This window comes from Parasteatoda tepidariorum, chromosome 2, assembly GCF_982258835.1.
Source record: "Parasteatoda tepidariorum strain Cologne lab strain chromosome 2, Ptep-v5.0, whole genome shotgun sequence".
NCBI classification, from domain to species: Eukaryota; Metazoa; Arthropoda; class Arachnida; order Araneae; family Theridiidae; genus Parasteatoda; species Parasteatoda tepidariorum.
The window spans coordinates 113,697,194-113,724,211 of record NC_141756.1 but is presented as its reverse complement, the minus strand read 5'-3'; the positions used below and the strand labels follow the sequence as shown (position 1 = coordinate 113,724,211).

The window sequence follows — 27,018 nt, the reverse complement described above, 5'->3', positions numbered from 1 at the left end:
CTACTCTTAGAATTATATTATTTATTCCAATTTCTGCTCCTCTAATTCGTGCTTTATTCTAATTCGTACTAACTCTACTCTTAGAATTATATTTTTTATTTTAATTTCTGCTCTTTTTTTAAAGATTTTTAACAAATTGTCTGCCGCGCACTGCTATCTTACCTTTATAAAAAAAAAAAAAAAAAAAAATAACGGAAAGAAAAGTAGTAAGCTATAAGCGTAAAAATATTTTCCCACTATTCTTCGAAACTGATTTATTGTCAACAATTTTTTTCTATTAGCATTTGAATTGTTGATATAATTACGAAAAGAGAATTTTTAAATTAAAAAAATTCGACTAAAATAAAAACAGTTCTTTGAAACTACAAAGTTCGGGGTGCACAACCTTTTTTAATACTTGCTCTGCATGTTGACTAGTGATAGGTTGCATGTTATAGTATTTTGTTATAGTAATTTTTATGTAAATATTACGTCCAGAAACGAAATTATCGGCAGAAAGTAGTATTTCAACTTTATTTAGGTCAATAGTTCGCTTGTTATTATTGAAGCTAGATTTAGTTTAAAATTTACTATAAAAGCTCTCTTTTATGTTGAAGTTTTATTTGGAGAAAAATTATTGAATTGTGTAGGATATTGTAAATGCCGTAAACCTATTTGGTGTAGTAGGTAAATATATTATATTTCATATGGTTCTGTAACGAAGTAAACAAGAAATTTACTCATTAGTGAGAGTTAATAAAACTGAAGTAATTCATTTGCTAGTTTAAAACAGTGCTTAACATTCAAGAAACCAGTTTATTTATTTTCTTGATAAATTTGTGTGTATTGTGTAATACTTAGCTTTGTTGATCGGAAATGTTCTAATGTTTTTAAACATTACTTCTCAGAATTCCAATTGCTATTTTTAATTGGAATAATATCTTTATTTTATTGTTTTGTAACTTTTATATTAAGATACAAAGTCTGTGGTGCTCATTCTAGACCTTAAAAAGGGCAGGGCGTTAGAAACTGGAAAGAGCCCCTAAAAAAGGGCACTCATCATGAAAAAGAGCGTTATTTACAAATATTTGCTTGACATTTAAGACACCCAAATTTTACAAAGTTTTTAATTTTGTCACTAAAATTTTTTTCTCTCGATATAATTAGTTTAAATTTTTAAAAAATTATTTCTCAGTTAAATTGGTACTTTCTATAAATTGGTTTTAAAGTGAACTTAATTATCAAAGTTTGAAGCTCATGAAAAAATATCTATTTGGTTCGAGAGTTGGTGTAAAATTTACATTTTTGTAAAATCCTCAGACTGTTTTTCTTTTCATGTTGATAACTATGCTTATTCGTGCACTTAATTTAAAATATTTTTTCTTTCTTATCTAGAAGATGAAAATGTTAGACATCCTTGAAATTATTTTAGAAGCTGAAGATTGCAAACATAAAAGAATTGATGGTGGTAGCATTTGTAGTTAAAAACAAGAAGCTATCAGCTGATCTAAGGGTTAGTTAGTAATTAACAATAAACTTAATTTTTACATTCAATTTCTGTACTTTGATTATATTACAGAGATGATTGTGCTCTGGAAAAAGTACAGATTTTTCCCTTGTATTGACAAATAACTCTGTAATATATTAAAGTTATATTGCATAGTTCATTATTTCTTTTGACTAAAATGAAATTTGGAATTTCACAAATATTGCTGATTTTTGCTAATAGAATTATTCCTATTATTTTAATAAACACAAAATCAATACAGATGAAAGCTAAGAAATATAATTTTGAATTTTTTTCTTTAAAGAAACGAAAAAAAAAGGCAACTTTGTTTCAAATGAAATAATTTTATAAATAAATTTAAAATGAAATTTTATAGCTTTAATTATATCACTTATATAAACAATAAATTTACAAAATCACTATAAATGAAAAAAACCTGTTTAAAAACTTAATTTCAACAAATTTCATAAATTTTAGTTTTATTCTCTGTGATAATTGAGGATCTTTTCTATTTAATACAGTTTATTCTATTGCCTTGGGGAAAAAAAAAATTTTTTTCTTCAAAATGCACCAATTTTAATTTAAATGATTTGCTTTCTTATATTACACACCTTTTTACATTACTTTTTTAATGTAATATTGATTTTATGCATCATATACTAAAGTATTTATAGTCTTTTGAAGTATTTATTCTTCAACTGATTTATAAGCTTCAAATTGAATTGTAAAAATTATATTATTCCCAGAACTATAATCATGTCAAATCTTGTTTTCATGCCTTAAAAAGAACAAAAAGTTCTAACTGCCCTGATTTTGGTGTATTTACCCTATGCAAGAGTAAATACCTGGGTAAATACTCTACCCTCTGGGTATTTAACTGGTCCACATTTATAGTTGCAATCTCAATAAATCGAACCTCATCTCAACTATAAAAATTTTTGTTCAAGATTTTTCTTTCAAATTTTTTACTTCAAAATGAAAAGATTTACCCCTTGTTATAAATGTAAGAAAAAAATCATTCGTTACCAGTTTTATGAATAAAGCACTATAAACGAGTTAATTTGAGAGAAATAACGTAATTTTTTTTAATGAAACAAGACTAAAAATATTTAGTGTTTTCTTTCAATATTGAATTTATTTGATGAATTTTTTGATTTCGTATAAAAAATTTTAAGCCCTAGTTTTTAAACACTAGCTCCCTAAACACCCATTATTTTAGTTCAAATTTACTTACAGCCCTATCATTAAGGTTGGTAAATTTAGACTAGAAAAAATTAAAAACATTAGAATCAAAAGAATCACTATAGAGGAAACTTGGACTGAAAACAGTGAAACACATTCGATTGCTGGAGCTAGAGAAAAAAAGATTTAACATTATGAAGAAAACGATTTGATTATTATTTTTACAAGCAATCAAACAGATATTTTTATACATCTTAAGCACATTTTAAGAGTGTTTTTTGTTTCCTTTTTCCTTAAATATTAATTTGAAATTCCTAATGTGTACTTTTTTACATTATGTTTGAGAAGTCTTATAGAATGGCTAATTAAGAAAAAATGAATGGTTAATCTTGATAAACTTTTGTAATACTACTTTTAATTGTGTAGATGAAGTGAAGATGTTGAAAAATACATAAAGCTATACAAACTAGAGTACATTGTGAATGGAGGAAAATAATGTCTTATTACTGTTAGGATGCAAGGTATGTTATTTTTAAAAGGCATAGGTAATTAAAGGTATGTTATTTTTAAAAGAGCGATGATGCCCATCACTCAAACCTTATATGCTATTAGTTTACGTAAAAGTGAATATTAAATTTAGTTTATGATTTTTATTCTTCATAACATGAACTACTCATTCCATCTGGGTATGTAAATGTTAAAATACTTGTCAGGATTTTAGTGATTAGGTTGAAAACTATAAGTATAAAATCTGTCTTCATGCTGGACAGTTTATAATAAATTCTGTTATGTACTTGCAACAAACATCAACCCTATTTAGGAAATACAAAGCTTATTAAACATGAACTATTACTAGTTATGTTAAATTTGAAAGGTAAAGTTTCAATGCAGAAATTGAACAATCCAAAGTTTTTTTCTTCATATTTCTTAGTTTACATGAATTAAGTACATTCCATTAAGTACATTCCATTTTCATTTGGTGATTCTCCTATTGCAGGTTTTATTTTAAAAAAAGCATGGGGTTTTCTTTTTATAAAAATGCTAAATTAGATAACTTCTGGTACTTGTATCAGAAACATTACCAACCATATCATCTATTTAGTTGCACTTGAAATTAATGTTTAAGACAGTATTTTTAAAAACTTGGCACCAGGGTTGGGTTTTTGACGTCAAAAAGTGGTTTTTGACATGACAAGGGTATAATACTGGTTTAAACCGTCAAAAACCCGTCAAAAATGTCTAAAACTGAAGTTTGCCAAGAAAATATATAAACTTCAAAACTACCAACAGTTGCCATGCATTATATTGAAATTTAATTATACTATAGGTAATCAGCAGGTTTTAAAATATTTTTTAATTAAAATTAAGGTAAAATAGCAGATTTAAAATCTCAGAAATTTATATTCAAATGCATGTGCAGAAAAATTTTGCACAAAAATTGTTTAAATATTTATAATTAAAAAAAAATTTTTTTCCTTTTGATACTTAAGAAAATTAAAAGTTTATTAGTATGCATTTTTGACATATAAGGAACATATAACTAATATTTATAAGGAACTTACAAGTTATGTTGTATAAATACAAACTTGATATAATATACAAGTGTATAAAAAATTTTTTTAATGTTATACCGAATATCTTTATTATCCAGTATGTTAATTTGAATTTAAAAGTAGTTATATTTATGAATAATGATAAATATAATTCATATTGTTTATTATATTTATTTATAATTATTACACTTATCATTTTAAAACAATTTTTATCTCTTAATTTTTTTTCTCCACTTGTATTAAGAATACAACTAATGCATATCTTGAAAGCAAGAAGTAATTAGCTAAGCAGCTGAATATTTAGATATTCAACAAAACTATATCGTATTCAGCAAAATGAAATTCACAAGTATTTGGATGAACTAAATTTTCAGCATAGTAAATGAATAGGCTGAATATACTGTAAATCGACACTAACTACTCTGTGTATTTAACAGAAAGCACTTAAATTTGTATTGTCTTATGTTAAAAAGATTATTAAGAAGATTTAAAAGAATATTAAAAAGATTTTTCTTTAAAAGAAGATGTCTAATGTACAAAACTGCTAATGTTTATCTTTAAAAATGTATAATTTTTAGTATAATCTATACTATGCACTAAATTTGGTTATAAATAAATTTCTTAATAATATCACTGCAGATTTTCAATAACACATGAAAATGAATACATAATATTACAAAAGATGTGAGTTTTCAAAAGTACAAGATTTTGGTTACTATTCAAAATTTTTCTTCAAAATTTTTTTTTCTAGAACATATTTAGAAAAACTATCCTTTAAAAAATATATAAATTTTATGTATTAATTAAATTTTACATATGAATATAGATTTTTGACATTTTTGACAGTGAGGTTTTTGACGTGACGGTTTAAACCATGGTTTACACTGTCAAAAACTGTTACATGTCAAAAACCTGCCAACCCTGCTTGGCACATCTCTATTGGAATCACCCTACGCTATTTGAAGTAAGTTTTGAAATAAATGTTTTTGTTTTATTCACAAAATTAACATTGTAGTTAATTTTTGAAATATTTATCCTTATTCTTCAGTTAACAGAATAAAAATTTTTCTATTGTATGTTTCAGTTATTGTTTCCATGTGAAGAGGATGAAATAATAGCCCGTGCAAAACTTTTAGACATCTGAAAAACTGCACTAAGGATGCAACCAAATAGGTAAAAGTTAAAATCCTTTTTGCACAAGTATTGTAGTGATATTTAATGGTATAATATATAATATAATAAGTATTTTAGTGATTAACTAGAGCATCTACAATAAATCCCAAAAGGGTGTTTGACCTCTTTAATAATTCTGTTCCAAATTTGAAAATTTATGGGTTGTAGCACATTCTTAAATTGCTCCAACGTGGATTTAAATTCATTTCATTACATTTTTTCTGCTTACGATTTATAATTTGTTCCCAAATGAAAATTTCTTTTGTGAATACAATAAATACATAGTAAAAGCTTGACTAGCCAGAATGCGGGTGAATTCTGAAAATTATGGTTACTTGAGATAAATTAAGGTTAGTAAGGCAAAGATCATGTATATAATATTAAACATAAACATGGACTTTGCCTTACTATTGGATCCCTTTATTTAATTCATAATTTTTTTTAATGTAGCTTGAGATGGAAAAACAACAAAGGAATCAAGTTGAAAATTTGGCAGAAGCTGGATGTTTATCTGATGATGCTAAAGCTGTAATAACCCCAGCACCTGAAATAGTACCATGTCCTCCACCACCACCTCCACTTCGTATCGGTAAAACAGCTTTTATTTCACATAAATACAATGTGTGTTAATGCATTCAATTTCAATATAATATTCTGTTATCTCTGTTATCCAGTCAAGACACAAAATTCTGTCACACTTTTTAGTAGAAAATGAAAATTTTAAAAGTATTTATTTTTTGAAATAGTTTTATATACAACCATAAGTACATTAGGGAAAATAGGATTGTTTGAAAATATTGAATTTTGTTAGAATGACATGTAAGAAAAAAGACAGTACAGTTTTGAGGTGAAACCTTTGCATGTATTAACTAAAACTTTTTCCATTTTCAGGAACTTCCATTATAAAGCAGACAATTTTTAAAATTATGCTCTCTGTCAATCCTTCACTTAAATAATAATCCAAGCCAAAATTTCTACACATCACATCAGTAACAATCTCTTAACCCCAAGTTGTTGACTATGATATAAAACCACAAATATATCGAGGCATATAAAATTGTTGATAAATATTCAATTTTCTGAAAATGTTAGGTAATAAAAAAAAGGAAACAGTTTTAAGGGGAAAGTTATTCATTTATTAACTTAGTTTTCCATTCATACAAATAAAGAAAAACCCATTATAAATTTAACAAATTACATAAATTTTAAAACTGTAGTCTCTGGCAATTCTGCACATAAATGACAGTCTTTAGACTTAAAAATTGTTTCTTGGTTGGAAAAACATTCATGTAAAAAGAGATGATTTCAATGAAATAATCTAAGTCTCCTTCTTAGCTTCATGGAGTTTTATGTGCTTTTATGATTTATTAGCTGCAAACTTTACTGCATCAAAAAATCAATCCCTGCCCCTTGTTATTCAATGTTAGTGTATAGGTAGGAAATTTTTGTACAATTTTACCCAGGAGCTCAATGCTTATAGGGTCAAGTGAATTCTGAAGAAATATTTTAATATGGTAATTTTTCAACTGTTTTTATTTGTAGAAATTTTATTGAATATTATGTTTTTTGTGTCTTCTTTGATTTATTATTGTGATTATTTTCTGTATGAATAATTTTTTAGGTTCATTAAATGACAAACCTTTAAATTTGTCAAGAGTGATGTCTAAAAATATTCCTCAGCCATCAAATCCTTTGAAATCCTTTAATTGGTGTAAACTACCAGAAGTAAGAAAAACAAACTTGCTTATTAATATACATTTCAAAAAAATAATTTATAAGTGTATAACCAATGTTATTTGAACCGTTTGGGAAAACTGTGCAAAGATATTGATTTACAAAAATTTGATAAGACATTTTGTGCTTATCAAAAACAGCAGGTAACATTTTCATAAAAATTAGTAAAATAATTTTTTTCTCTGATTGCATTGGATTTAATGTATAAAATTAAACTTAGATTCTGTGTTTTTTTCTCAATTTCTTTGTGATTGTTCATAGGTAATATTCCTTTTAAGTTATGAAGTATTTCAGATTTTGATAAGTTTCTACTGAAATTTATTCCCTGTGCATAGCTCTTGAACGATCGTAAATATTGAGATCTTCTGTTTATTTCTAATTGGAAAACTGTGGTGAAATATACATACACATATATATATAGTAAAGAAATAGGAATTACTCTACATTATTGTTAATTTTAAAAGATTATTATGTTTGGTTTGTGAAAATTAGTCATATCAGTTTTTCTTTGAAACTGCTTTTCTATATTAGTTAGGTTTCAAAATTAGGAAAAAATTTTTTTAAACACACTCTAATTAACAAGTCTCAACCTTTTGTTAACAAAAATATCAGACTCTTTGATCTATCCTTGCATTACAGAAAATTAAAAGCTATTATAAACGTATACATTTATATTATATAAGTGTACATTTTGCATATTTTAAATGAATGCCTATTATGCTTTTCTTAAGTACTTGTTATTAATTTGTAGTGCATTGGTTCTGTTATAGAAGATATACCAGTAGTGGTGACTAAAGCCAAATCAAGAGAACTCTCGGTCATTTATGGTAGGCATGCTCAAAATTGTACATTGTAGTTGTCAAAATTAAGACTCTCAAATGAAGAAACTAGCTTCCTAGATTCAATAGAACTTAGTATGGATAATAAGGAACAGTTACCAAAAGATATGGTTGAGCAGGTGATTGATCTTTATATATAAGTATGTGTATGAAGGGAGCAGAACAGTTCTAAGTAAATTTTTCTCAAAAAGGGATAATTGGATCTTCATCTGTTGCATTTTGAGCATCATTAAGTTTTGACAAAGTAATCATGTGAAAAATAGTATCTTTCCAAGTGTTATTACACAGTGAAGAAGAACGGTACTATGCTAAAACCCTACCTTTCCACACGCAAAATCATCTTTCTTTGTCTCAGCTTTCTCATTTCGCTTAAACTGTTCTTCCCTTGTAGGTTTCATATGTCATAGGTCAGTCGAAAAATTCAATTATTTGCTATGGATTCTCTGATATTTTCTAATCAGTCTGACTGTTTTTAGGTTTATAACAATAAGCTTCTTTTCTTAAATGTTCTTTTTTTAATGTTTCTGCAAATTAAGTTTACTTGGAATTTGAATATTGTAATAATTTTTTGCATTGTAACTAAATAAATAATCAATTTAAATTAATTTCTAATGATTGAGGCCCCTGGTAACCCATCAGCTACTGGTTCTTTTGACCATTGATGCTGTCCTCTTTTTTTTTAAACACAACATTACCAAAGTAGCAACTAATATTAGATAACACCAGAAAATCAATAAAATCTAACGTTATCTTGCATAACTTCTAATATTAAAAAGATACAAAAAGTCACTGTTTGCATTAGTTTTGATGCTATATGATGTTAGATTTTGTATTCTGATATTATCTTGCATTGATTTTTATTTTTTTGGAGTAAGCCAGAGGAAGATTTGGATGGTAGTAGAATAATTAGGTGATATAGTTTTAATTAATTTTCTGTATTGCTGTGAGGCAGTAAAACCTGGAACAATAGTTTTTATAATGTCATTCCATGTATTATTTACTTAGCAATACAGAAATACTGAATAAAATTATACTAGTGAATCCCATTACCATCCATTTTTCTTCTTCCTACTCCAAAGTATATCTTATGTTCTTATGTTATATTATAATTTTTTTTTGAATATTTCAAATTTATTTAAGAAATAATACTATATCTCAACTTTTATTTTTCATACATTTCTTCATGCAACTTTTATTCTTCATACATAATCTTATTCTTCTTGCAATGTTTGTAAAACATGCTTTAAAAAAGTCGTAATTTAAGCCATTTGCAATTTGATAATTATCATTCATTATTTATATTCTGAAACTATATAATAAAAAGCCACACTATATAATTACAAAGTTAAATTTACATTTGAATTAGTTGAAAATATATCTTAATTTTTTTTTCTCTTGAAATGTAACTATGTCAGTCATTTCCAAAAATATTAATATAAAATTATATCTAGAGTTTATAAATTGTTATTTTTGTAATAATTGAGACAATAGATTTTTTTTTAAAAATTCAAATTATTTTATTGCATTGTTTTCTTGCTATAAACTGTTTTTTTAGTGATTGTTCTAGGGAATTTCGAATGTTTTCTTACACTGTGGTAAATTAAAAAGGTTTTTCATTCTAACTTAAAAATTCACTGTGCTACTTGTCCAGCCATACGCCCTTCAAGAAGTAAGTCTTCAGTACAAAGCTGTATGGTGGCCATTTTGTATAGTAACACACCAGAAGAAATTTTTTTTTACAGTACATTGCTTGATGCAAAGGATCTTTTTCAGAATGTTGTTTAATTCAGCTATCTCCCTCAAAAAATTTCTCAGGCAATACTGATTTTTTTCACCACTTAAGTTACCTCACTATAATTTTACCTCACTGTAAATTTTAAGTTGCAACTCATATTGCATATATTTTTTTAACTTCATTTTTGCAAGGATTTTAAAACTATTTATAAAGTACAGAAATTACGTAGCAACCTGTATGTTACTTTTTTTCTTGTAAATTTTTATTTAATGTCATTGTTCTTGTTTTAAAGCTTTTGAAGTTTATGCCTAGTCATGAGGAAAAAGTCCTTTTGGAAGAACATAGCATAGAAATTGATAATATGGCTAGAGCTGATAGATTTTTATTTGAAATAAGCAAGTATGTCTTATTTTTTTCTATTAGTGATTTTGTTAAAAGCTAAATTTATGGTATATCTTTTTCTACTGAAAATAAAAATTTAATTAAATTATTTCTGCAATATTTAAAATTGAATTGTAATACAATAAAGCTTGAAATATCATAAAAATCCAACTGTTCTCCAAAATGAAATTTTTTTACTGAAAATTTCCAGTCTCATATTGAATGAATTTATCCCGCCATTCCCCAATTTAATATTAAATCCTAAGTGACTTAATATTAGAAAATAATTTCTTTTGGTAGTCTCAGTTAATGATCAAAGTTCCTTGTTAAGAAAAACTTTCTTAACTTTTTGTTGCATTAAACCACCATTTTTTAAAAAGGACAAAATAAGAAAAAAATTATAGTACAGTAAAGCATATTCTTTATGTCTGTCAGGGGACTGATATATTATCAGTGTATAAACCAACGGACGTATAACTTAAAAGGAAACAAAATGCAAATTCACCATTGAAATAATAATTTTAATAATGACTTGATGGAAGCATTAGTTTTCAACCTAATATTAATGATGTAAAAAACAATCAACATGGTTATTATATAGTTAACAAAACACCTGTTACAATTATCTGTCAGCGAAATTGTTTTGTGCTTATAAAACATTTTTTGATTTGTAGGAATATTTCTAAAAACCGTGCTCAGAGATATATGATTTCAATAATGAAGTTTTTTTTAAAGAAGACTACAAAGTTTTTTGTGAGTACTGATCTTTTATGCATATCCCATTCTTTTTCAGCAAATAATTTAATCCCTACTCCCTATTCTTTACTACTTTTTTTATGGAACTTACTTAGTTGAAATTAGGGGGGGGAGGATTCCTTTTGTGAGCCTTGCTTAGAACTTTATGAATCCAGGCGAAAAAATTATATACTTAAAAAAAAATTAGACTTGTAACCAATTGTTTTTTTAACATAAAAAAAAAATTAAGATGCATAGATTAAGAATAAACTGGAAATACTATGAAATGACAAATGAAAGAGATAAACAATAAATAAAAGTTATAATAAAATAAATGATGATAATGGTATTAATAAATGTTAATAAGGGAAAAGGATAAGTGAGGAACATAAAAATAATGCTTTACTGTATATAAAAATAAAGTTTGTAAGAAATACATATTAATCGCTTAAGACAAATGAAAATAATAGCTAAATTTAACTTTTACATCTAAGCAGCTTTTAAAAATAGATCAAAGCAGTTTGGATTTCATCAAAATTTTTTAATAATGAATTTAAAAATTAATTTAAATGAAAAATTTATAGTATCTTGTTTTTTTTTTCAACATGCATTATTTTTTTATTAAAAATATGTTATATAAATATTTTAAATGTACAGTTTATTTGAGGGTGATAAAGTATATAAATTGTTTTATTGTGGCTCCTTGCCAAATAAAGTTTTCATTTTGCCATCACAATAAAATTGTATATATTTTTAAAAAAGTGTGACCTTAGATTTTTAAATAGAAAATGCTATTTTTTTAGTTTATTACAATTGACAGGTCCTGTATATATTTCCATCCAAAATCTTCTTTTTTAACTTTTTTAATGTTATCATTGAAGTTATAGTTTATTTAAATTAAATGTACTTGAAATATTTGTAATTATTTAAATCAGTGTTTCCCAAACTTATGACTTTTGTGTACCTTTTTTAAATTTCTCGTAACGCTGTTTACCACTAATAAAAAAATTTATGTATTTTTTTACTATAAAAAAATGGCACTAAAGTTAAAAATCACATCTAGCTGTTGATACCACTAATTATTAACTGTTATCTCTGCAAAAAATAGTCAATAGAAAAATACTTAATCATAAAGTTTCATGGCTAGTTTTATTTTTAAATAAAAGTTTTTGAAATTTTTGTTTGTTGCAAGATATTTCGCATAAGAACATGTACCCCTGGGGTGAAAGCGAGACAGAAAAGAGGAAAGGCTGGTAGAAAAACCATTTCAGTTGTTGCTAGTTTTCGACAAGAGTTTACTTATTTTTCTTTAAAACTATTCAACAATTTCTTCTTTATCTTGGAAAAGAAGCAGTTTTACTGATATCTTAAAACTATAGAAGAAATATTGATAGTTACAGATATTTTATTTTTCTCGAAAAAATGCTAAAATGAAATGTCTTTCGTAGCAGTTTTTGCTCTTTTCCGTCTTACTATATAAGGGCTTTCAGCCTTTGTGTACCCCCGCTAAACTGTTCCCGTACCCTTGGGGGTACGAATACCACACTTTGGGAAACAGTGACTTAAATTTGTCAATTAGTTGTCTTTATTTTAAAATATTTCCACAGTTTTATGAAACAAAATTGAATAAGTAAAATCATATTGAATTAATTAAAATATAATACTTTTGATTGTTAGCTTTGTCATCTGGCTACAAAAAATTCATATCCTTGCTGACATTAATGCGGAATTCAGCAAAATTTTCGCAATTACAATGGCTCACTCAAGCCAATCAGAAACCTGTAATTTTGTAAACATATCGCATTTTGCTATACCCAAAAATACAGGCTTTTGATTGACCAAATTTTTCGATCGTATTTGCGAAAATTTAACTGAATTCCGCACTAGAAAGCCATGAATTTACAAAATATAGACTTTTTTTGTGTTCATATGATAGATTTATGAAGGAGTTAACATAAAACTGACTGATTCTACACTGTACACATATTTTGTTAAAAAAAAGTTCATTAATGAAGGAAACCTAAAATAAAGTTTTAATTCGGTTTAGGGAGCCCCTCTGATGTGGGGACCAGGGCAACTGCCCCTTATGCCCCTACCTTTGTCAGTCTTTGAATGTTTGACTGAGTAATGCTGTTATTTTTCTAATAAATAAATAGCAGTAAGTAAATTATTTCACTTCAAATATTTTTATTTTTCAAAATTGTTCATTATGAACAAAGAATTCAAACTTTATTCTACAAAAAAATAAATTGCAAGAAAGAGTGAGTGAAGCAGAAGCAAAAATAGAAATATTTTCTTATTATAATTTATTGTCAAAAAATGCATAATTTGTATTTAAAATTATTCCCATCATTTTTACAATGGTTTTATTTTTTTTTAAAGAACGTTTTTCTAATTTTAGTGTTCAAAGTTATTTTTTTAATGATAAAGATATTTTTTTTCCATTTGAAGTTATAAAAAAAAATTCTTCAACATTAAATATTCTATATTAGGTCATTAACAATACATCTTTTTTATAAAAATATACATAACTTTAATTTTTATACTTGTTGGTGGAATAAGTGAGCATCAGATATAATTCTAATTTTATTCTCAATACTCATTTTTCATGATGTTTAAATTTTCTCATTCAAACCCTGCTTTGGAATAGATATTTTTTAGAATGAAACTAAAAGAAAAATTAGATTCAGATTTTCATAGACATAATATGTCTATATGTAAAGTTCAAGCATAAGGTTTTGATCAATAACAAATAGTCTATTATAAATTTTCAATTTATGTTTACCAAACTCAAAAATTTGTTAAAAGTTAAGTGGAATATGGTATTATATGCAGGGGTCTGTCCAGGCCAAATTTACTACCGTTTAGCGGTACCTTCACAAATTCAACTTTAGAAAAAACGGTAGTTTCACAAATTCAATTTTAGGAAAAAAGGTAGTTTCACAAAATACTTTTTCTTAAAATTTCATTTTTGTATCCCTTAAGAAACGATAAATCCATATTTTTGTGTTGATTTTTTAATATAATTTTTAATTTTTCACAAATTACGTCTAAATTTTCACAAAATAGGTACCTGTCAGAAAAACCTAGACAGACCCCTGATATGTCACTTTGAGCTACCTTCTTAACTTTTATATGTCACTTTGAAATTAGAAAGCCAGAAAATCTATCTTTTTCACAACTTTCAAAAACGTCACTGTTTTCTCTGTATCATGTAATGTTAGGTTCTATACAAAATAATATTTAGAGTTTGCTGTAATATTTTGCATAAGTTTTGATGCTATCTAATTTTATATTTTCTGCTATTATCTTGCATCAATTAATATTTTTGGAGTAAGCAAGAGGAAGATTTGGAGGGTAGTATAATATTTAAGCAATATAAACTTACTTAATTTTCTGTATTGTTGTGAAGCAGTAAAACATGGATCAGTAGCTTTGTCATTCACTCATTGTTTACTTAGCACTACTTACTAAATAAAAATAATAATTAATTCTGCTATCATTCATTTTTCATCCTCTTACTGCAAATTATACTTTATGTCCAGCTGGTTTTTATGAATGATGTGATGGCATTGCATATTTCTTAGCTTTTAAAATTTCTTTAATTTAATAAATTTAATTATTTTAATAATTTTTAATTAAATCTATTATTTATCGAATTAAATATATTATTATTTATCTAATTTATTTAATTTTTATTGCATTTTATAATAAGCTAATATAAATATTTTATTCTCTTCTTAACAATCAAGGTAACATCTAAGGTAACTCATTAATTCACTGTTGTTGGCTAAATTGAATATCAAAATCTATTTTTAATTCTTTATTCCTTAAGCTATTTTATTTCTCTTACCACAAAAATGTTTCAGTTACAGGGTTATATTAATTCTTGTGACCTTTGGGTGATAAAGCTGTAACCAAATTATTTAAAATTTAATATTATTAATGCAGACTTTGTTTTGGGCTATTTTATCTTTTGATAAATCTCTGACTATGGATCTCTTCCTATGCTCCTAACTGTCCATTGAGAGCAATTCAGTAACTGTTTATTTTAAATACTTGGCGTTAGGACTGGGCATTCCCATTGACAAAAATTCTCATCATTTTTAATAATGCATCTCTTGTTCCTATAAAGGGAGCCTTTATTTTGTTTTTCTGGCCATGGAAGTAAATTTCAAAATGCTCTCTAAACAAAACAACCATTGATTTATCTATGCAATAATGTCTCTTCATAAAAATCATACTTAAAACAGAACATTACCACTACTACGATAATTATTTTCCTGTAAAAACTGGGCTCAATGTCTAATCAGAAAAACTGGAATAAAACCATCATAAATGATTCCAATTTGACTAAAAAAAATACTTGTAGCTAATCTTTTATTGATAATTTTTTTCTTTACAAAAGAGTTTTCTCATAAATTTTATATCACTTATCTTTTTCAAGTGTTTATTTGTAATTTTAAATTCATTCCCTTTTATTATTCCCGATGAGCCATTTTTATCAGAATTTCAATTGAATTTGTTTGTTTATAAAACATGTTTTATTAAACTCATCTCTATTCGTCTCTTATTTAAATTTAATCATTTGCAATTTCGCATTGATCATACAATATTTGTATTCTAAAATTATTTTATAAAAACTATACTATATAAAGTTAAATTTTCATTTGAATTGAGTAGAAATTTCAAATTAAAAGAAATAATTTTTTTTTTTACAATCTTAAAATGTAGTTGTATGTCATTTATTTCTAAAAAATAAAATTTTATTCTGAATAAGGATTTATTCAAGATTAAAATAAAATTGTTTGAATTTTTAATTTATCATTTTCTCTAATTATTATGTCGATAAAGAAAACAATTTTAAAAATTTTTAACTTACTTTCTTTCAAAAATTTTCTTTCACTTTTTTCAATGGAGAAAGATTTAAATTTATTCTTTCAGTATCTGAAATTTTGCCTAACAAATCTGAAACAAAATCCAAAGGCACCAAAAGAAATTTTTTAAGGGTTAAAACCAGGAAAACATGAAATATTTTAAAAACTGTCAGTATTTTTTTTTTATTGTAAAAATAATTTTATGTGGGCACATCAGAAATTTTAAACAGTTCTATAATTATTTAGTACTACACCCACAATATTTGCAAAAAAATTAACATAACATTTAAATTTCAAAACCAAAAAAAAAGGTAATAAATATTGGTTTATCTAGAAATAAATTTACGAAAACATGTAATTGCACATGAATCAGATCAAAAACATACTTTTTAACATTAACTAAAAAAGCTGTATTTAGTATTTATGATCAAAATTTGACAACTATCAGTTACTATTTTCAGAAAGTAATCGCAACATTTATTTTTGTTTAAAACAATCTTATACAATTGCTTGTATTTTGCTCATTCGAGATTGTGAATTACAAGCTTTGTAAAAAGGTTTACAGAAAAAAGGTGTAATATGTAAACATTTTAATGGGGCATTTTAAAAGAAGAAAATACAAAAATTGAAGAGATCCTCAAGTTAAATTTTGGATATGGATGAATAAGCGATAGAAAAAGCTATTCTAAGCATTTACAAATCTTGTTTTTACAAAGACTATACAGGACCTTTCAGCTGAAACTTTATACAAGATTCTTTTCTACAGTGATTTAATTTTTTTTTTTACCATAATGTTTTTCAGCTAAATTTTAAACATTAAGTCAATCGAAGAATTTTTTTGCTATTATCATTATTTTACTGTTATATTATTTTAAACATAATGAGAATAAAAAATTTAGATACTTGTCTCAAATTTCAGCCAAATAATTCAAAATTAAAGTAATAAACACAATTCTGATAATATAAATACTCACAAGCTTAAAATTTTGTTTATTGTCAGTACTAAAAGAAAATTGCTTCTAATATCATATCCTTACATTTTGATGCAATTAAACGAATACAGAACATTTTGTAACAAATTTATTTTTGCAATGAATAGTGACCTTTATCACCGTATATAAGACTAGAAAACAAATGCCAGGAACAAATAATAAAGGAGGAAAATATTGAAACAAAATTATGAGAAAAATGAATCTTAGAGCACATTATTATTAATACAAAAGTCTTGTCATTTATTAAATATAAAAGAAAATTCTTGTTTTGTATCACACTAAAGATAAAATTCCATAAATTCTTGAGAAATTAAAAGTAACCAAATTTAAAATAACTTCAACAGTTTCATAAGGAGGAAACTAAATACTATGAAATTTTTTTCAACATTATATGTTATAAAGTTTCATCAATGCTCATATTTCTGCCAGCCCACTTTTTCTATTATTCTAAAGATTTATTGCAAAGTTGCAGAATAAATACTTGACCTTATTTTTTTCTGAATTTTTAAATTCTTATTTGAGTTAACAATAAATAAGAATAAAAAAAATCATGATTAACATTACAACTATTTCACTAAATAACTATTTAATTTTAAAACTAAACATACTAAGAAATAAGCTTCATCTAATTATAAGCTTCATTTAACATAAACATCTCTATAACTTTTTAGTAAAACACAATTTAAAAAATATTTATTATTAAATACGTTTTTAAATGCTTATAATTTTTTTATTACTTTTATTTTTGAGAAATTTTTCTTTTAGTTTAAAAAAAAAATCTTGTCTGTTTAATATATCTTTCCATGAATTTACCACCATTTATAGTTTATTCTTTCAACTGGAAGTCTTTGTTTATATTTTTTGTTTTATATTTATTAGATTCTAAAATTTTAAACAATTAGGAGGATTAAATTTAATTTAGAAACCTTAGATATTCTTATTTTTAATCTAAAATTACTCTTGGGGTAAGTTTTTCTCTTTGCATGATGTCTTTGAAACATTCATTTTAAATTCATGTAGTGCTCAGATTATAATTTGTTTTTGTAATTTTTTGCACCATTTCAGTAGTTTTTAAAGCAAACGAAGGAACACTAAAGTTGCAAAAAGGATCACAGTTTTGCTTGAAAATATAGATTTACTATGATTTGAGACATTGAATAATTTCTTTTTAACTAGATTTTTCAAGTTAGATAAATGATATTTGTTTGCATTTTAGTCAATTTTAAAACAATAATTGCTTTAATCATTTCTTTAAATTTTAAGATAAATACACTAGTCTTCAAAAATAAGAGAATTTTCAAATTTGGTAGCCTATCTCCATTATAACAGACCAGATTTTAATATAAAGTTGATATCTGGCTGGAAAATCGATTCAACAAATATACTCTCTTTTTAGGCGAGCTTGATAGCTGCCCAAGTTCCATTAAAATGAAATCGCCACCCGATTCCATTCTGTAAAGGTTGACATTGAACTTTAAGACTTCATCCATATACCTCACACCAGTCAAAGGACCTCTTTCAAAGACATGGATGGGTCAATGACCATTCAACATTATGCCTATCAGGACAATCAAACCTTTTTTGCCTTAATGTCCAATTTTTCGGATATCTGGGGACATCAAATTCCTAATTCTTTCCTTTTGTAATTATGAATTATTCAAACCAGGCACTCGCTGTCTTACCTACCAACTAAAAAAATCAACTGCTATAGTAGAGAAAGTTAGTTAATCTTGGCAGGCATCATACTAAGTAATTATAAGTCTTTCTATGTTCTTTAGAGAGGCAAATTAGCGAGTGTGCAGCATATGAATAAAATCTAAAAGCTCTATGATTGCCTTGATCAACAATAGACACTCACTTAGAGCTGTTTGCTCTCACAATTTTCTCGAAATTGAAGATATTCGCCAGATGAATTGGCCACTGAGATCTTCAGCTTTATAGAACCTAATTTTATGGAACATAACTTTATAGAACATAATTATATAGAACATAACATAACTTTACAGTAGTACTTGTTTGGAATGGAGAACAATTAAAATAGAACTCACAATTTTTACTATTGGCCAGGGCCTGAAAGCAGCTTTAATGAGATAGTGATACCAGTTTCCACAGGAACTCTTCAACTGTTTTATTTCCATTATGAAATCAGAGTATCTGCCTATATCTATGTAAAAGTGAATCTTGAACTTTATTAACCGATTTTTCATTTTATACTATAATTCCTGTTTCATACATATGGTGTTACGCATAGTAATGGTGTATATTATAACCATCGAATGTTTTTATTAAAAGAATTATATCAACTTATCCGAAACGAATTTCATTAAAATTTACCAATAAGTTCCAGAGATTAATAACCAAATCTGTAAAGTTCTCCAAATTTTTAACAGTGTAGATTTTGACCTTGTCATGATTACAGCTGAATCTGGCATTTCTTTTAAATAAGCAATTTTTTTAATGTATTTTATCAGGTATCTAATGAATGCGCAAAGCTGAAAAAAAAGAGAATACACTAATAACTTTTGATCTAATGATCAAATTTTCAGGCAGAAGGCAGAGTTAAAAGTAGCAAATTTTTTCAGTGTCTGCTTAATAAGAATGTAAGGTACATTTTTTAATAATAACAAATAGAACTCTTTCGAAACTTTTGTTTCCAACTGATTGGTTTAAAATCATATTTAAATTGCAGTAAACTTTTTATTTTATTTATTCATTTATTAACCTTTTAAGTTTGAATCTGTAGTCTTCTTTGCGTTATAAATTTTTTTTCATGTAATTAGCAAAAGAAATAGTATTAGGGAAGAAATATTCCCCTAAAATTTGTGAAAACTTTAAATAATTAAAATAATTTTTTTTACAGTTTAAAGACGTTTTAAAAATTGAAGGAGATATTCATCATGTTCGACTGGCAGTAAAAGTCAAGTCGTACTACTCATATATTTTATTTTAATTTGTGCAAAATTTCTTAATTTTATTAATTAAAGATGCTTTTTTTTAATTTTAAATTCTTTAAAACCTTTGTGTTTTCATTAAGAGTTAAGTTAATATGAGTTTCCAAACTATATGTAACTTAATTTGTATGTCAAAATGTATTTACAAATTAAGTTACATATAGCTTTTGAAATCATATTAATTACTTTAATGAAAACACAAAGTTTTTAAAGAATTCTAACATTTAAAAAAGCATCTTTATTAAATAAAATTAGAAATTTCAAGATAATCACTCTGCAGAATTCCTATCATAACAAGAAAATTAATGTACTAATTGACTAACTATTCTCTAGAGAAGCAGACATACCATATTTCTGTCCTTGTCTGGAAACTGTAACTTCAAGGTGTGCTCGATTAAAATATATTGATCTTGTTTATTAAAGATAGAATTATCCACAGAGGAGAATAAGAAATTCTGAAACAGTAGACTGACAAGGATATAAAAATTTAAAATCCATCTTTAAATATGTGATGGGAAAAAAATGAAATTCTTGTTTTCAACTACTGGATCACTGAGGAGTTTTATGCAGGGGAGAAAATTTCTAATTCTTTCCATTTATCTAGTGATTTAAAACACAGAAGGCATACTAATTGAAAATAAATTAAGCTATAAATCTACCACATTATTAATTTTTACCATCTTGGTTAATATGGGATTAAGATAAACTTAATAAATGTGTGAAATTGAAATTAGTGAGTTTCAAAACTAATTAATTTATTTATTAATTAATTTTATGAGCCAAAACTAGTACGTTGGTTTAAAATGAAAATAATACCTATTTTATCTAATTGTCACAAATTTTATTTTATAAATTTTTTTTTAACTGCACGCTTTGAAAATGTTTACTTTTTGTGAAATAAAAATAATAAGTATCCTTTTTTTCAAAAATTGTTTTATTCTACATTTTCCATTATTATTGAAAAATAATTTCATTTTCATTTTTGATTTTATCATGTAAAAAAAAACTGTATACCAGGCAATATTTGAGTTTTTGGAATTTTCTTTAATATTAACACTTTTTCTTTGATAAAGTTGCTTTTAATTTATAAAAATTGTATGAAACATTTAAAGAAATTTATTATTTCTTAACTTCAGACACTTGAAATTAAGAAATAATAAACATCTCTGTTGAAGAGTGAAATTTAATACTTCTCAAAACAAGAGCAAATCATTCCTTAGTAATCCAGTTAAAAAAACTAAGTAGTTAGTACCTTGTCTCAATCTTTATCATATAAATTAATTTATTTAAAATTATATTCCTCTAAATTATTTTTTTATTAAATGTTTACTTTTACTTTATATTGTAAAAAGTTTTTGGCATGCAGTAATTTTTTAGTAATCTCAAAAATATTAAATATTGTAAAGTGACAAAAAATAAGAAAATGACACTGAGAGGAAAACCATTGGCAAATCCTAGTCCCGGTAATGACTAGTTCAAAGCTGTTCACAGTACTGGTTTAAAATATTTTCAGTGATAGACAAATTATGAATTAGAGTTGCCCTTGAGCTAAGCTTAATGGTCAATATTTTAAAATTATGTTTCAAAATTAAATGTTTTTTTCAATTATTATTATTATTCCCTTTAGTATGGTAGTATAGTATGGTATAATATTGTAGCTGACCGAGTTAGAAAATAGTAGGTTAATATTAAAGTATGATATTGAGCCATGAATATATACAATATATGATCAATATTTCTCCTTTTTAGCGCTATTATACGTACTTAGAAAATGAAAAGAAAGGAAAAGTTTTAAGTAAAGGAATATTTTTACTTCGTTACAATATTGTTATCTAATTTTAAAAAAATGATTTTTTCTAAATTTATTAAATACAGAGCATGTCCGAGGTTTGAATCCCGCACCCTCGGTACTGATGATAACTGGCCTGTTTATTAATTCAAAACTATAGGGGAATTTGTAAACATATTTCCCTAATCCGTCAACAGTTTTGTGGTTTGGCCTAAATTACAAGTACATTAAACTATTGATGGATTTTGGTTTTATAACTATAGTTGAAAATAAAAGCAGAATTCAGTTATTTGTGTAAAAAAAGAGAATACAAAAAAAGTTTGACATAGCAATTTGGTCCCCTTGTGCCCAAACTAAGTATTCTATAACTTTGCATTTACTTATATTAAAATAATTATTGGTCAAATTTTGAAAATTACAGTTTTATATAAATGCAAAGTACAGGCCGTTAGCAGAGCAAACAAGAAATTTTCATAAGTGTCCCTATTCAGAAATTGTCATAAGTGAGCTTTTTTTTAAAAGTGGAATACTGAAAGCGATAATTTAAAATATTTTATTAAAATTATTAATTTCTAAAAATGGTTTTAGTTCTGTAATAAAAAGAGAAAAAAATCGTGATTAATTATCGCATTTATTTACGTTCGCTTTAGTAGTTCGCCATTATTTTCGAACTTACAGTTGAGGGATTAGCACTTATCATATCACAGGACCGTGGTTATCTGACTGTTTAAGGGGAATTGCATTTTCCGTACATTTGCATTGGATGAACCCTATTATATGTCCATTGTGCAACGTTTAGTTGGTCCGTAATTATGCGGCTTGATGTCGTGTACACAACAAACTCTCACCGACACTTACTGGCGATATCGAAATTCGCCAATGTCAGTATTCTTAAATGTAAAAAAAAATTATTGCATCTGGTCTTGGTGTAAGAGAGTATGAATAATCGATTTGGTATTAATTTGAAATAAGACCCAATTTGTAGAGTTTTTCAAAACCAAATTCGGGTAGATTTTTAGTTTCTTGCTGGCCGCTGCCCAGACTTGGCTAATATTCTGCTACAGATCAGGATAAGGAAATCTCCCCAATTATTTTGTTGTTTATAAGTTTGTAATTAGTTTGAATAAAGTAATAGTTATGAAGTATATTAGTTGGAATTGGTTTGTTAATGAGACATACACAAAGCGCATAAAGAATAGTAATATGAATTCGAGAAAGGCTTAACAAGCCAAAGCTGAGAGAAATTAAATATTATAAGACTATTGAACGTAAATTATGTACATCTTTGTATGAGAACATAATTCTTTTTATATTCTACAACAGAAAATATACATACCTTTTCATAACTGTTCAGCATCATGCATATCTCATTCAGCATTTCCATATCGAACGTCTTTTCGATTGTTAACAAAATTATATCTATCGATTGACGGTTTCTAAATTTATGCAAATTGTGGCGTAAATGTTTTACAAATGGATCAAAAGCATATTAACTTGAAATCGCGTTACAATGTTTCATAGTTTTTGAACACATTCGAATAGGAATTTACACCAGTTTTTATTTATTGCGAATTAATAACACTCACATGGGTAATTAACAATCTAGCGTAATATTTTGATTTTTTTAAACGTTTGAATCAGATGTAGAAAAACATAAAATCTATATCATATTTATATTTCTCAGTCAAAAGTTACAATTGGTTGCCACTTTACAAGTCTTTATTTGGAAGTTTTTTCTTCTTTTTTATGTTCGTATACAGAAAACAGGAAAAACTATTTCAAATTGAGATTTTTTTTTTGTTTTCAAGAAATTGAGCAAAATAGGGAATAAGAAATCTGGATAGAAATAACTGGAAAATGGCAGATTTAACATTCAGTATAAGCTTCTGATTTAAGTGCCCAATTCAAGCGGTACCCAACCCTATGCCCGCGGGCATCATGGCGCCCGTCGATTGGTCTAGGTGAGCCCGCTGCTTGTACCCAACGATAAAAAATATTTCCATTTTCCCATAAAATGCTATGCATTTTTTTTTTTTTTTTTCTGCTTTTTCAATACTGATGAGAAACACAACCAAAACAGAAATCGCCAGAAAAACGACCTCCATCCTCACAGATATAAGCACAAAGCAAAATATAGCCGACTTTTATACTGACTATATACTTTGTATGTTTTGCAAGCAATTTAGTAATCATTTATTTTACACAAGAATATTAATACTAATTATATTCATATATTAAATTAATTTTTAAAATTACATTTTTTGTGCATTATATGTAGTGTGTATTATTACCTATGTCTACCAACTATAAATTTATCTTGAAAAAATAAATGGTGCCCGCCATTCGATCGAGTTTCTGGTATTTACTCTCAGGTACAAAAATTTTGGGGACCCCTGCTCTAACCTATTTTTCCTCCAAATTTCTCCTTGAACATTTCTTTGTCATTTAATACTGTAGTGCACCAAAAGTTAAATTAGATTACCCATTTTAAAAAGAGAAGTTTATTAAATTATCCATAAAGTTTTTTTTTCTATTTTAAACAAAAGTATCATTTATAAAATATATTCAAAAATTTTTTGTCAATGTTTTTTAATGTTTACGAAATTTTCTCAATGTTCATCAACTACTTTTTGAAATATACATGTAAAATAGTAGGTATAGGATGTTAATTTTACAGTCGTTAAGAATCGAATTCAGCTATTACATAATAGTACACATTTTGTTAAATATTTACGGTGTTAATTAAACATCTGAACCAGTTATGTAAATACATTATGGAAATCGTGACATTGGTCAAATCTGTCGTTATTCTTATCTAGTTCTTCTGTTTTTTTATGTAAGGAAAACATTAATTTCACAGAGCATCACCATTAAAGTAATTTAAGAATTTATTGAATTATAAAGTTATTACAGAATTGGAAAATTATCTGCCTTTTTAACTAGCAAATTTTGAATGACCTTTTTTCATATATTACTGAACTGGAGCCAATTCAAGACATAATATTGCATTGATGCCTATTTTAATATGAAAAATTTTGTAAATTTTGAAATTTTTTTTTGTCAAAGGTATACAATTAAAAATTTAATCATAAAAGTAAAGCGAAAAAGAAATACAATTGATAAATTTGAGCATGTAAGTAATATAAGTAATTTTTCTTCTATACCTTTCCTTGAAACAATAATTTAAATTAGAATATCATACTTGTTTCAAATATTAAAAGCATTAAAATTGAGCACCATAAGATTAATAAAGAAGAAAAAACTGCATGTTTTTGAAAATTAAATATTTTCTGAGAAAAGGTGTGCACAAAATAAAAAAGTGAACACCCTGAATAACTTTTCATTTAACAGTCAGATTTTCATGTACTAGGTGTCAATCTTAATGGGTTCATGCGTCAATATTCAATAATTTCATTCAGGAAGGAATTTTATGTTAAAAAATTTTCTAAATTATAAGACAGGTGTATGTTCGCATGGTATTACAATATGTATTTTGATGAGTCAAAATTTATCAATGAAATGATAAAAGCAAAAACTTTTCGATAGAAATTTTTAGTTTTAAAAGCTCATTTTCACGAAAATACTTGCGTTGCTAAAAATATATAATTTGCATAATTTTTATTTTAATATCCTCTCTTTCAGGATTTCGAAAAATGTCAAGCATTTTTTGTTGCAGTTTTATTGAAGTTTTTCAGAACTCTTCTATGCTATTCCAAGTGATTCTATGTAGACAAAGATATTTATTTCTCTGTTGCTTTTATTATTTTTAAAATTAAATAGAAATAGAAATTTGTGTAATATTTGTATTGATTAAGGATATGTCTTTGTATAATAAAATGTTTGCAAGAGACAATGTTGATTATGTATTTAACTAATTTCAGGGTACATTCAATTCATTACATGAGATAACCAGGTGACTACATTAGTACATTTTTGTACAATGCACCTATTTTTTGTTAAATTTGCTGCAAGAATAAATATAATCAGTAGAACATGAATTCATGATCAATACCGCACTAAATAATCATCTGTAGACATCTTCTTAATATTATCGGCTGTAGGTTGTACTTATTTCTGTATAGGGTAAGAGTACAATAGTATCACTAGATTCCTTAAGAACACAGCTTTTATTTTAAAACATATATACTGACTACAAGTTAAAACTTGAAAAATTACTTGTGAGATACAGAATTTTCACAATTCTGGACAGCAGTTTTATTATTCTGCTTTTAAGTGGAATAGCAGTGTAAAGAGAAAATTATTACGTATGTTTACCTAGTTTAAAAATGTATTAATAAGTGGAAACATAGATTGTGCACGGCAAATCTTTGGTACTATGGGGTTGAACTGTGTAAAAAATATTTTTCCTTGCATAAAACAATTTAAATGAAAAAATTACCTAAAAATATTTTCTTAGTTCATATATTAATAATTTATTCAGAAAGGTATTAGATAGCTAGATATTTATATAGCTAATTGAATTAAATAAAAATTAGATTTGTGGGTTTTAATTACACCTGTAACTAGGTCAATGACCACTCGTAAATCTCAATAGACTAAAGGGATGCTGCTGGGTGTATATAAATTGCTGGCCCTCAATTATTGATTCATTGATTACCCTCTACTGGAAAATGTCTGGCAATCACTCACCCTGCGCATTTTAGACAATAAATGCTGGGTTAAGTACTACTGGCCACCGGTAGGACAGTATTGTTGGCTCGACAAGAGGCCAGCCATTCACTTTGGTACAGTTGAAAGTAACTTAGAGCCGGCACAGACCCGTCGCTTTAGCTGGTGGCAAGCAGCAGTTTTGTGGAGCTGGACCTACAGATTTGTTTTTGCTGGGTACTTACGATTCGGTCGGAGATACTTTTCCCTTTCCTTTCTCCAATGATTCAGAAGAGCAAAACGATATAAATCGCTTTTATCCATAATTCTCACTTCTTAATCTCACAAAAGACAACCAGCATCTGAGAAATTTCAAACAAGAATGAGTAAAAAAATACATTTTTAATCGAAATAACAGATGCATCTATTGCAACAATGTGAACAATTGTTTAAATAATATCTTTCATAAAATTTTTATATAACTCTCTATTAGTTTATTGTTGTCAAAGTTTCTATATTAAGTATTGTTAAAAGTTGGTTACTCTAAAATAAATGCAAGAAAAATTAGTATTAATGATCAATTTCAGATTTAAGTTTAAAAAAACTGATTTTTTCATACATCTTTATTTATTTAAAGGATACAATTGACATAGAAGAAATTATTTTAACTTTGCTTTAAGTAAAACGCATTAAAAAATAGGGAGGATATTATTTCGTTTATAAAAAATTCATTTTTTAGGGAATTGACCCTTTAAATTTAAACCATGCAATGAGTTTATCTATACTTAAGGCAAATATGGGTTCCATTACACTACTAATGTTACATAATTTTATATATTAATTTATTTCAACTATGAATTTATTTTATATATTAATTAATTTTATTTAGTGTTGCAAAACGAAGTGACTCACTTATTCATGTACTTATTTCATGGTTTTGAGAAAAAATTTAAATATTAACTTAAGTAAAAATTTTGAAAATC

The 27,018-nt window shown here is 26.1% G+C and overlaps 1 protein-coding gene across 5 annotated transcripts; it reads left to right on the top strand.

Annotated features, from left to right (window-relative positions):
* On the top strand, nt 1-25,254 carry LOC147816066 (uncharacterized). Of its 5 annotated transcripts, XR_015431649.1 has the most exons (7): nt 1-520; nt 1,375-1,492; nt 5,845-5,983; nt 7,016-7,119; nt 7,880-7,955; nt 9,995-10,101; nt 25,070-25,254. XR_015431649.1 is itself a non-coding variant. In XM_087158075.1 (6 exons), the coding sequence occupies exons 2-6, from the start codon at nt 1,442-1,444 to the stop codon at nt 10,012-10,014; spliced, it is 390 nt and encodes a 129-aa protein (XP_087014201.1). In that variant the 5' UTR covers nt 1-520; nt 1,375-1,441; the 3' UTR covers nt 10,015-10,149. The 5 variants fall into 5 exon arrangements, 3 of the variants coding, with proteins under 3 accessions (XP_087014201.1, XP_087014200.1, XP_087014202.1); XR_015431648.1 differs by lacking the exon at nt 25,070-25,254 and having other exon boundaries at nt 7,880-8,086; nt 9,995-10,107; XM_087158075.1 differs by lacking the exon at nt 25,070-25,254 and having other exon boundaries at nt 9,995-10,149.
* Nucleotides 25,255-27,018: the final 1,764 nt, after the last annotated feature.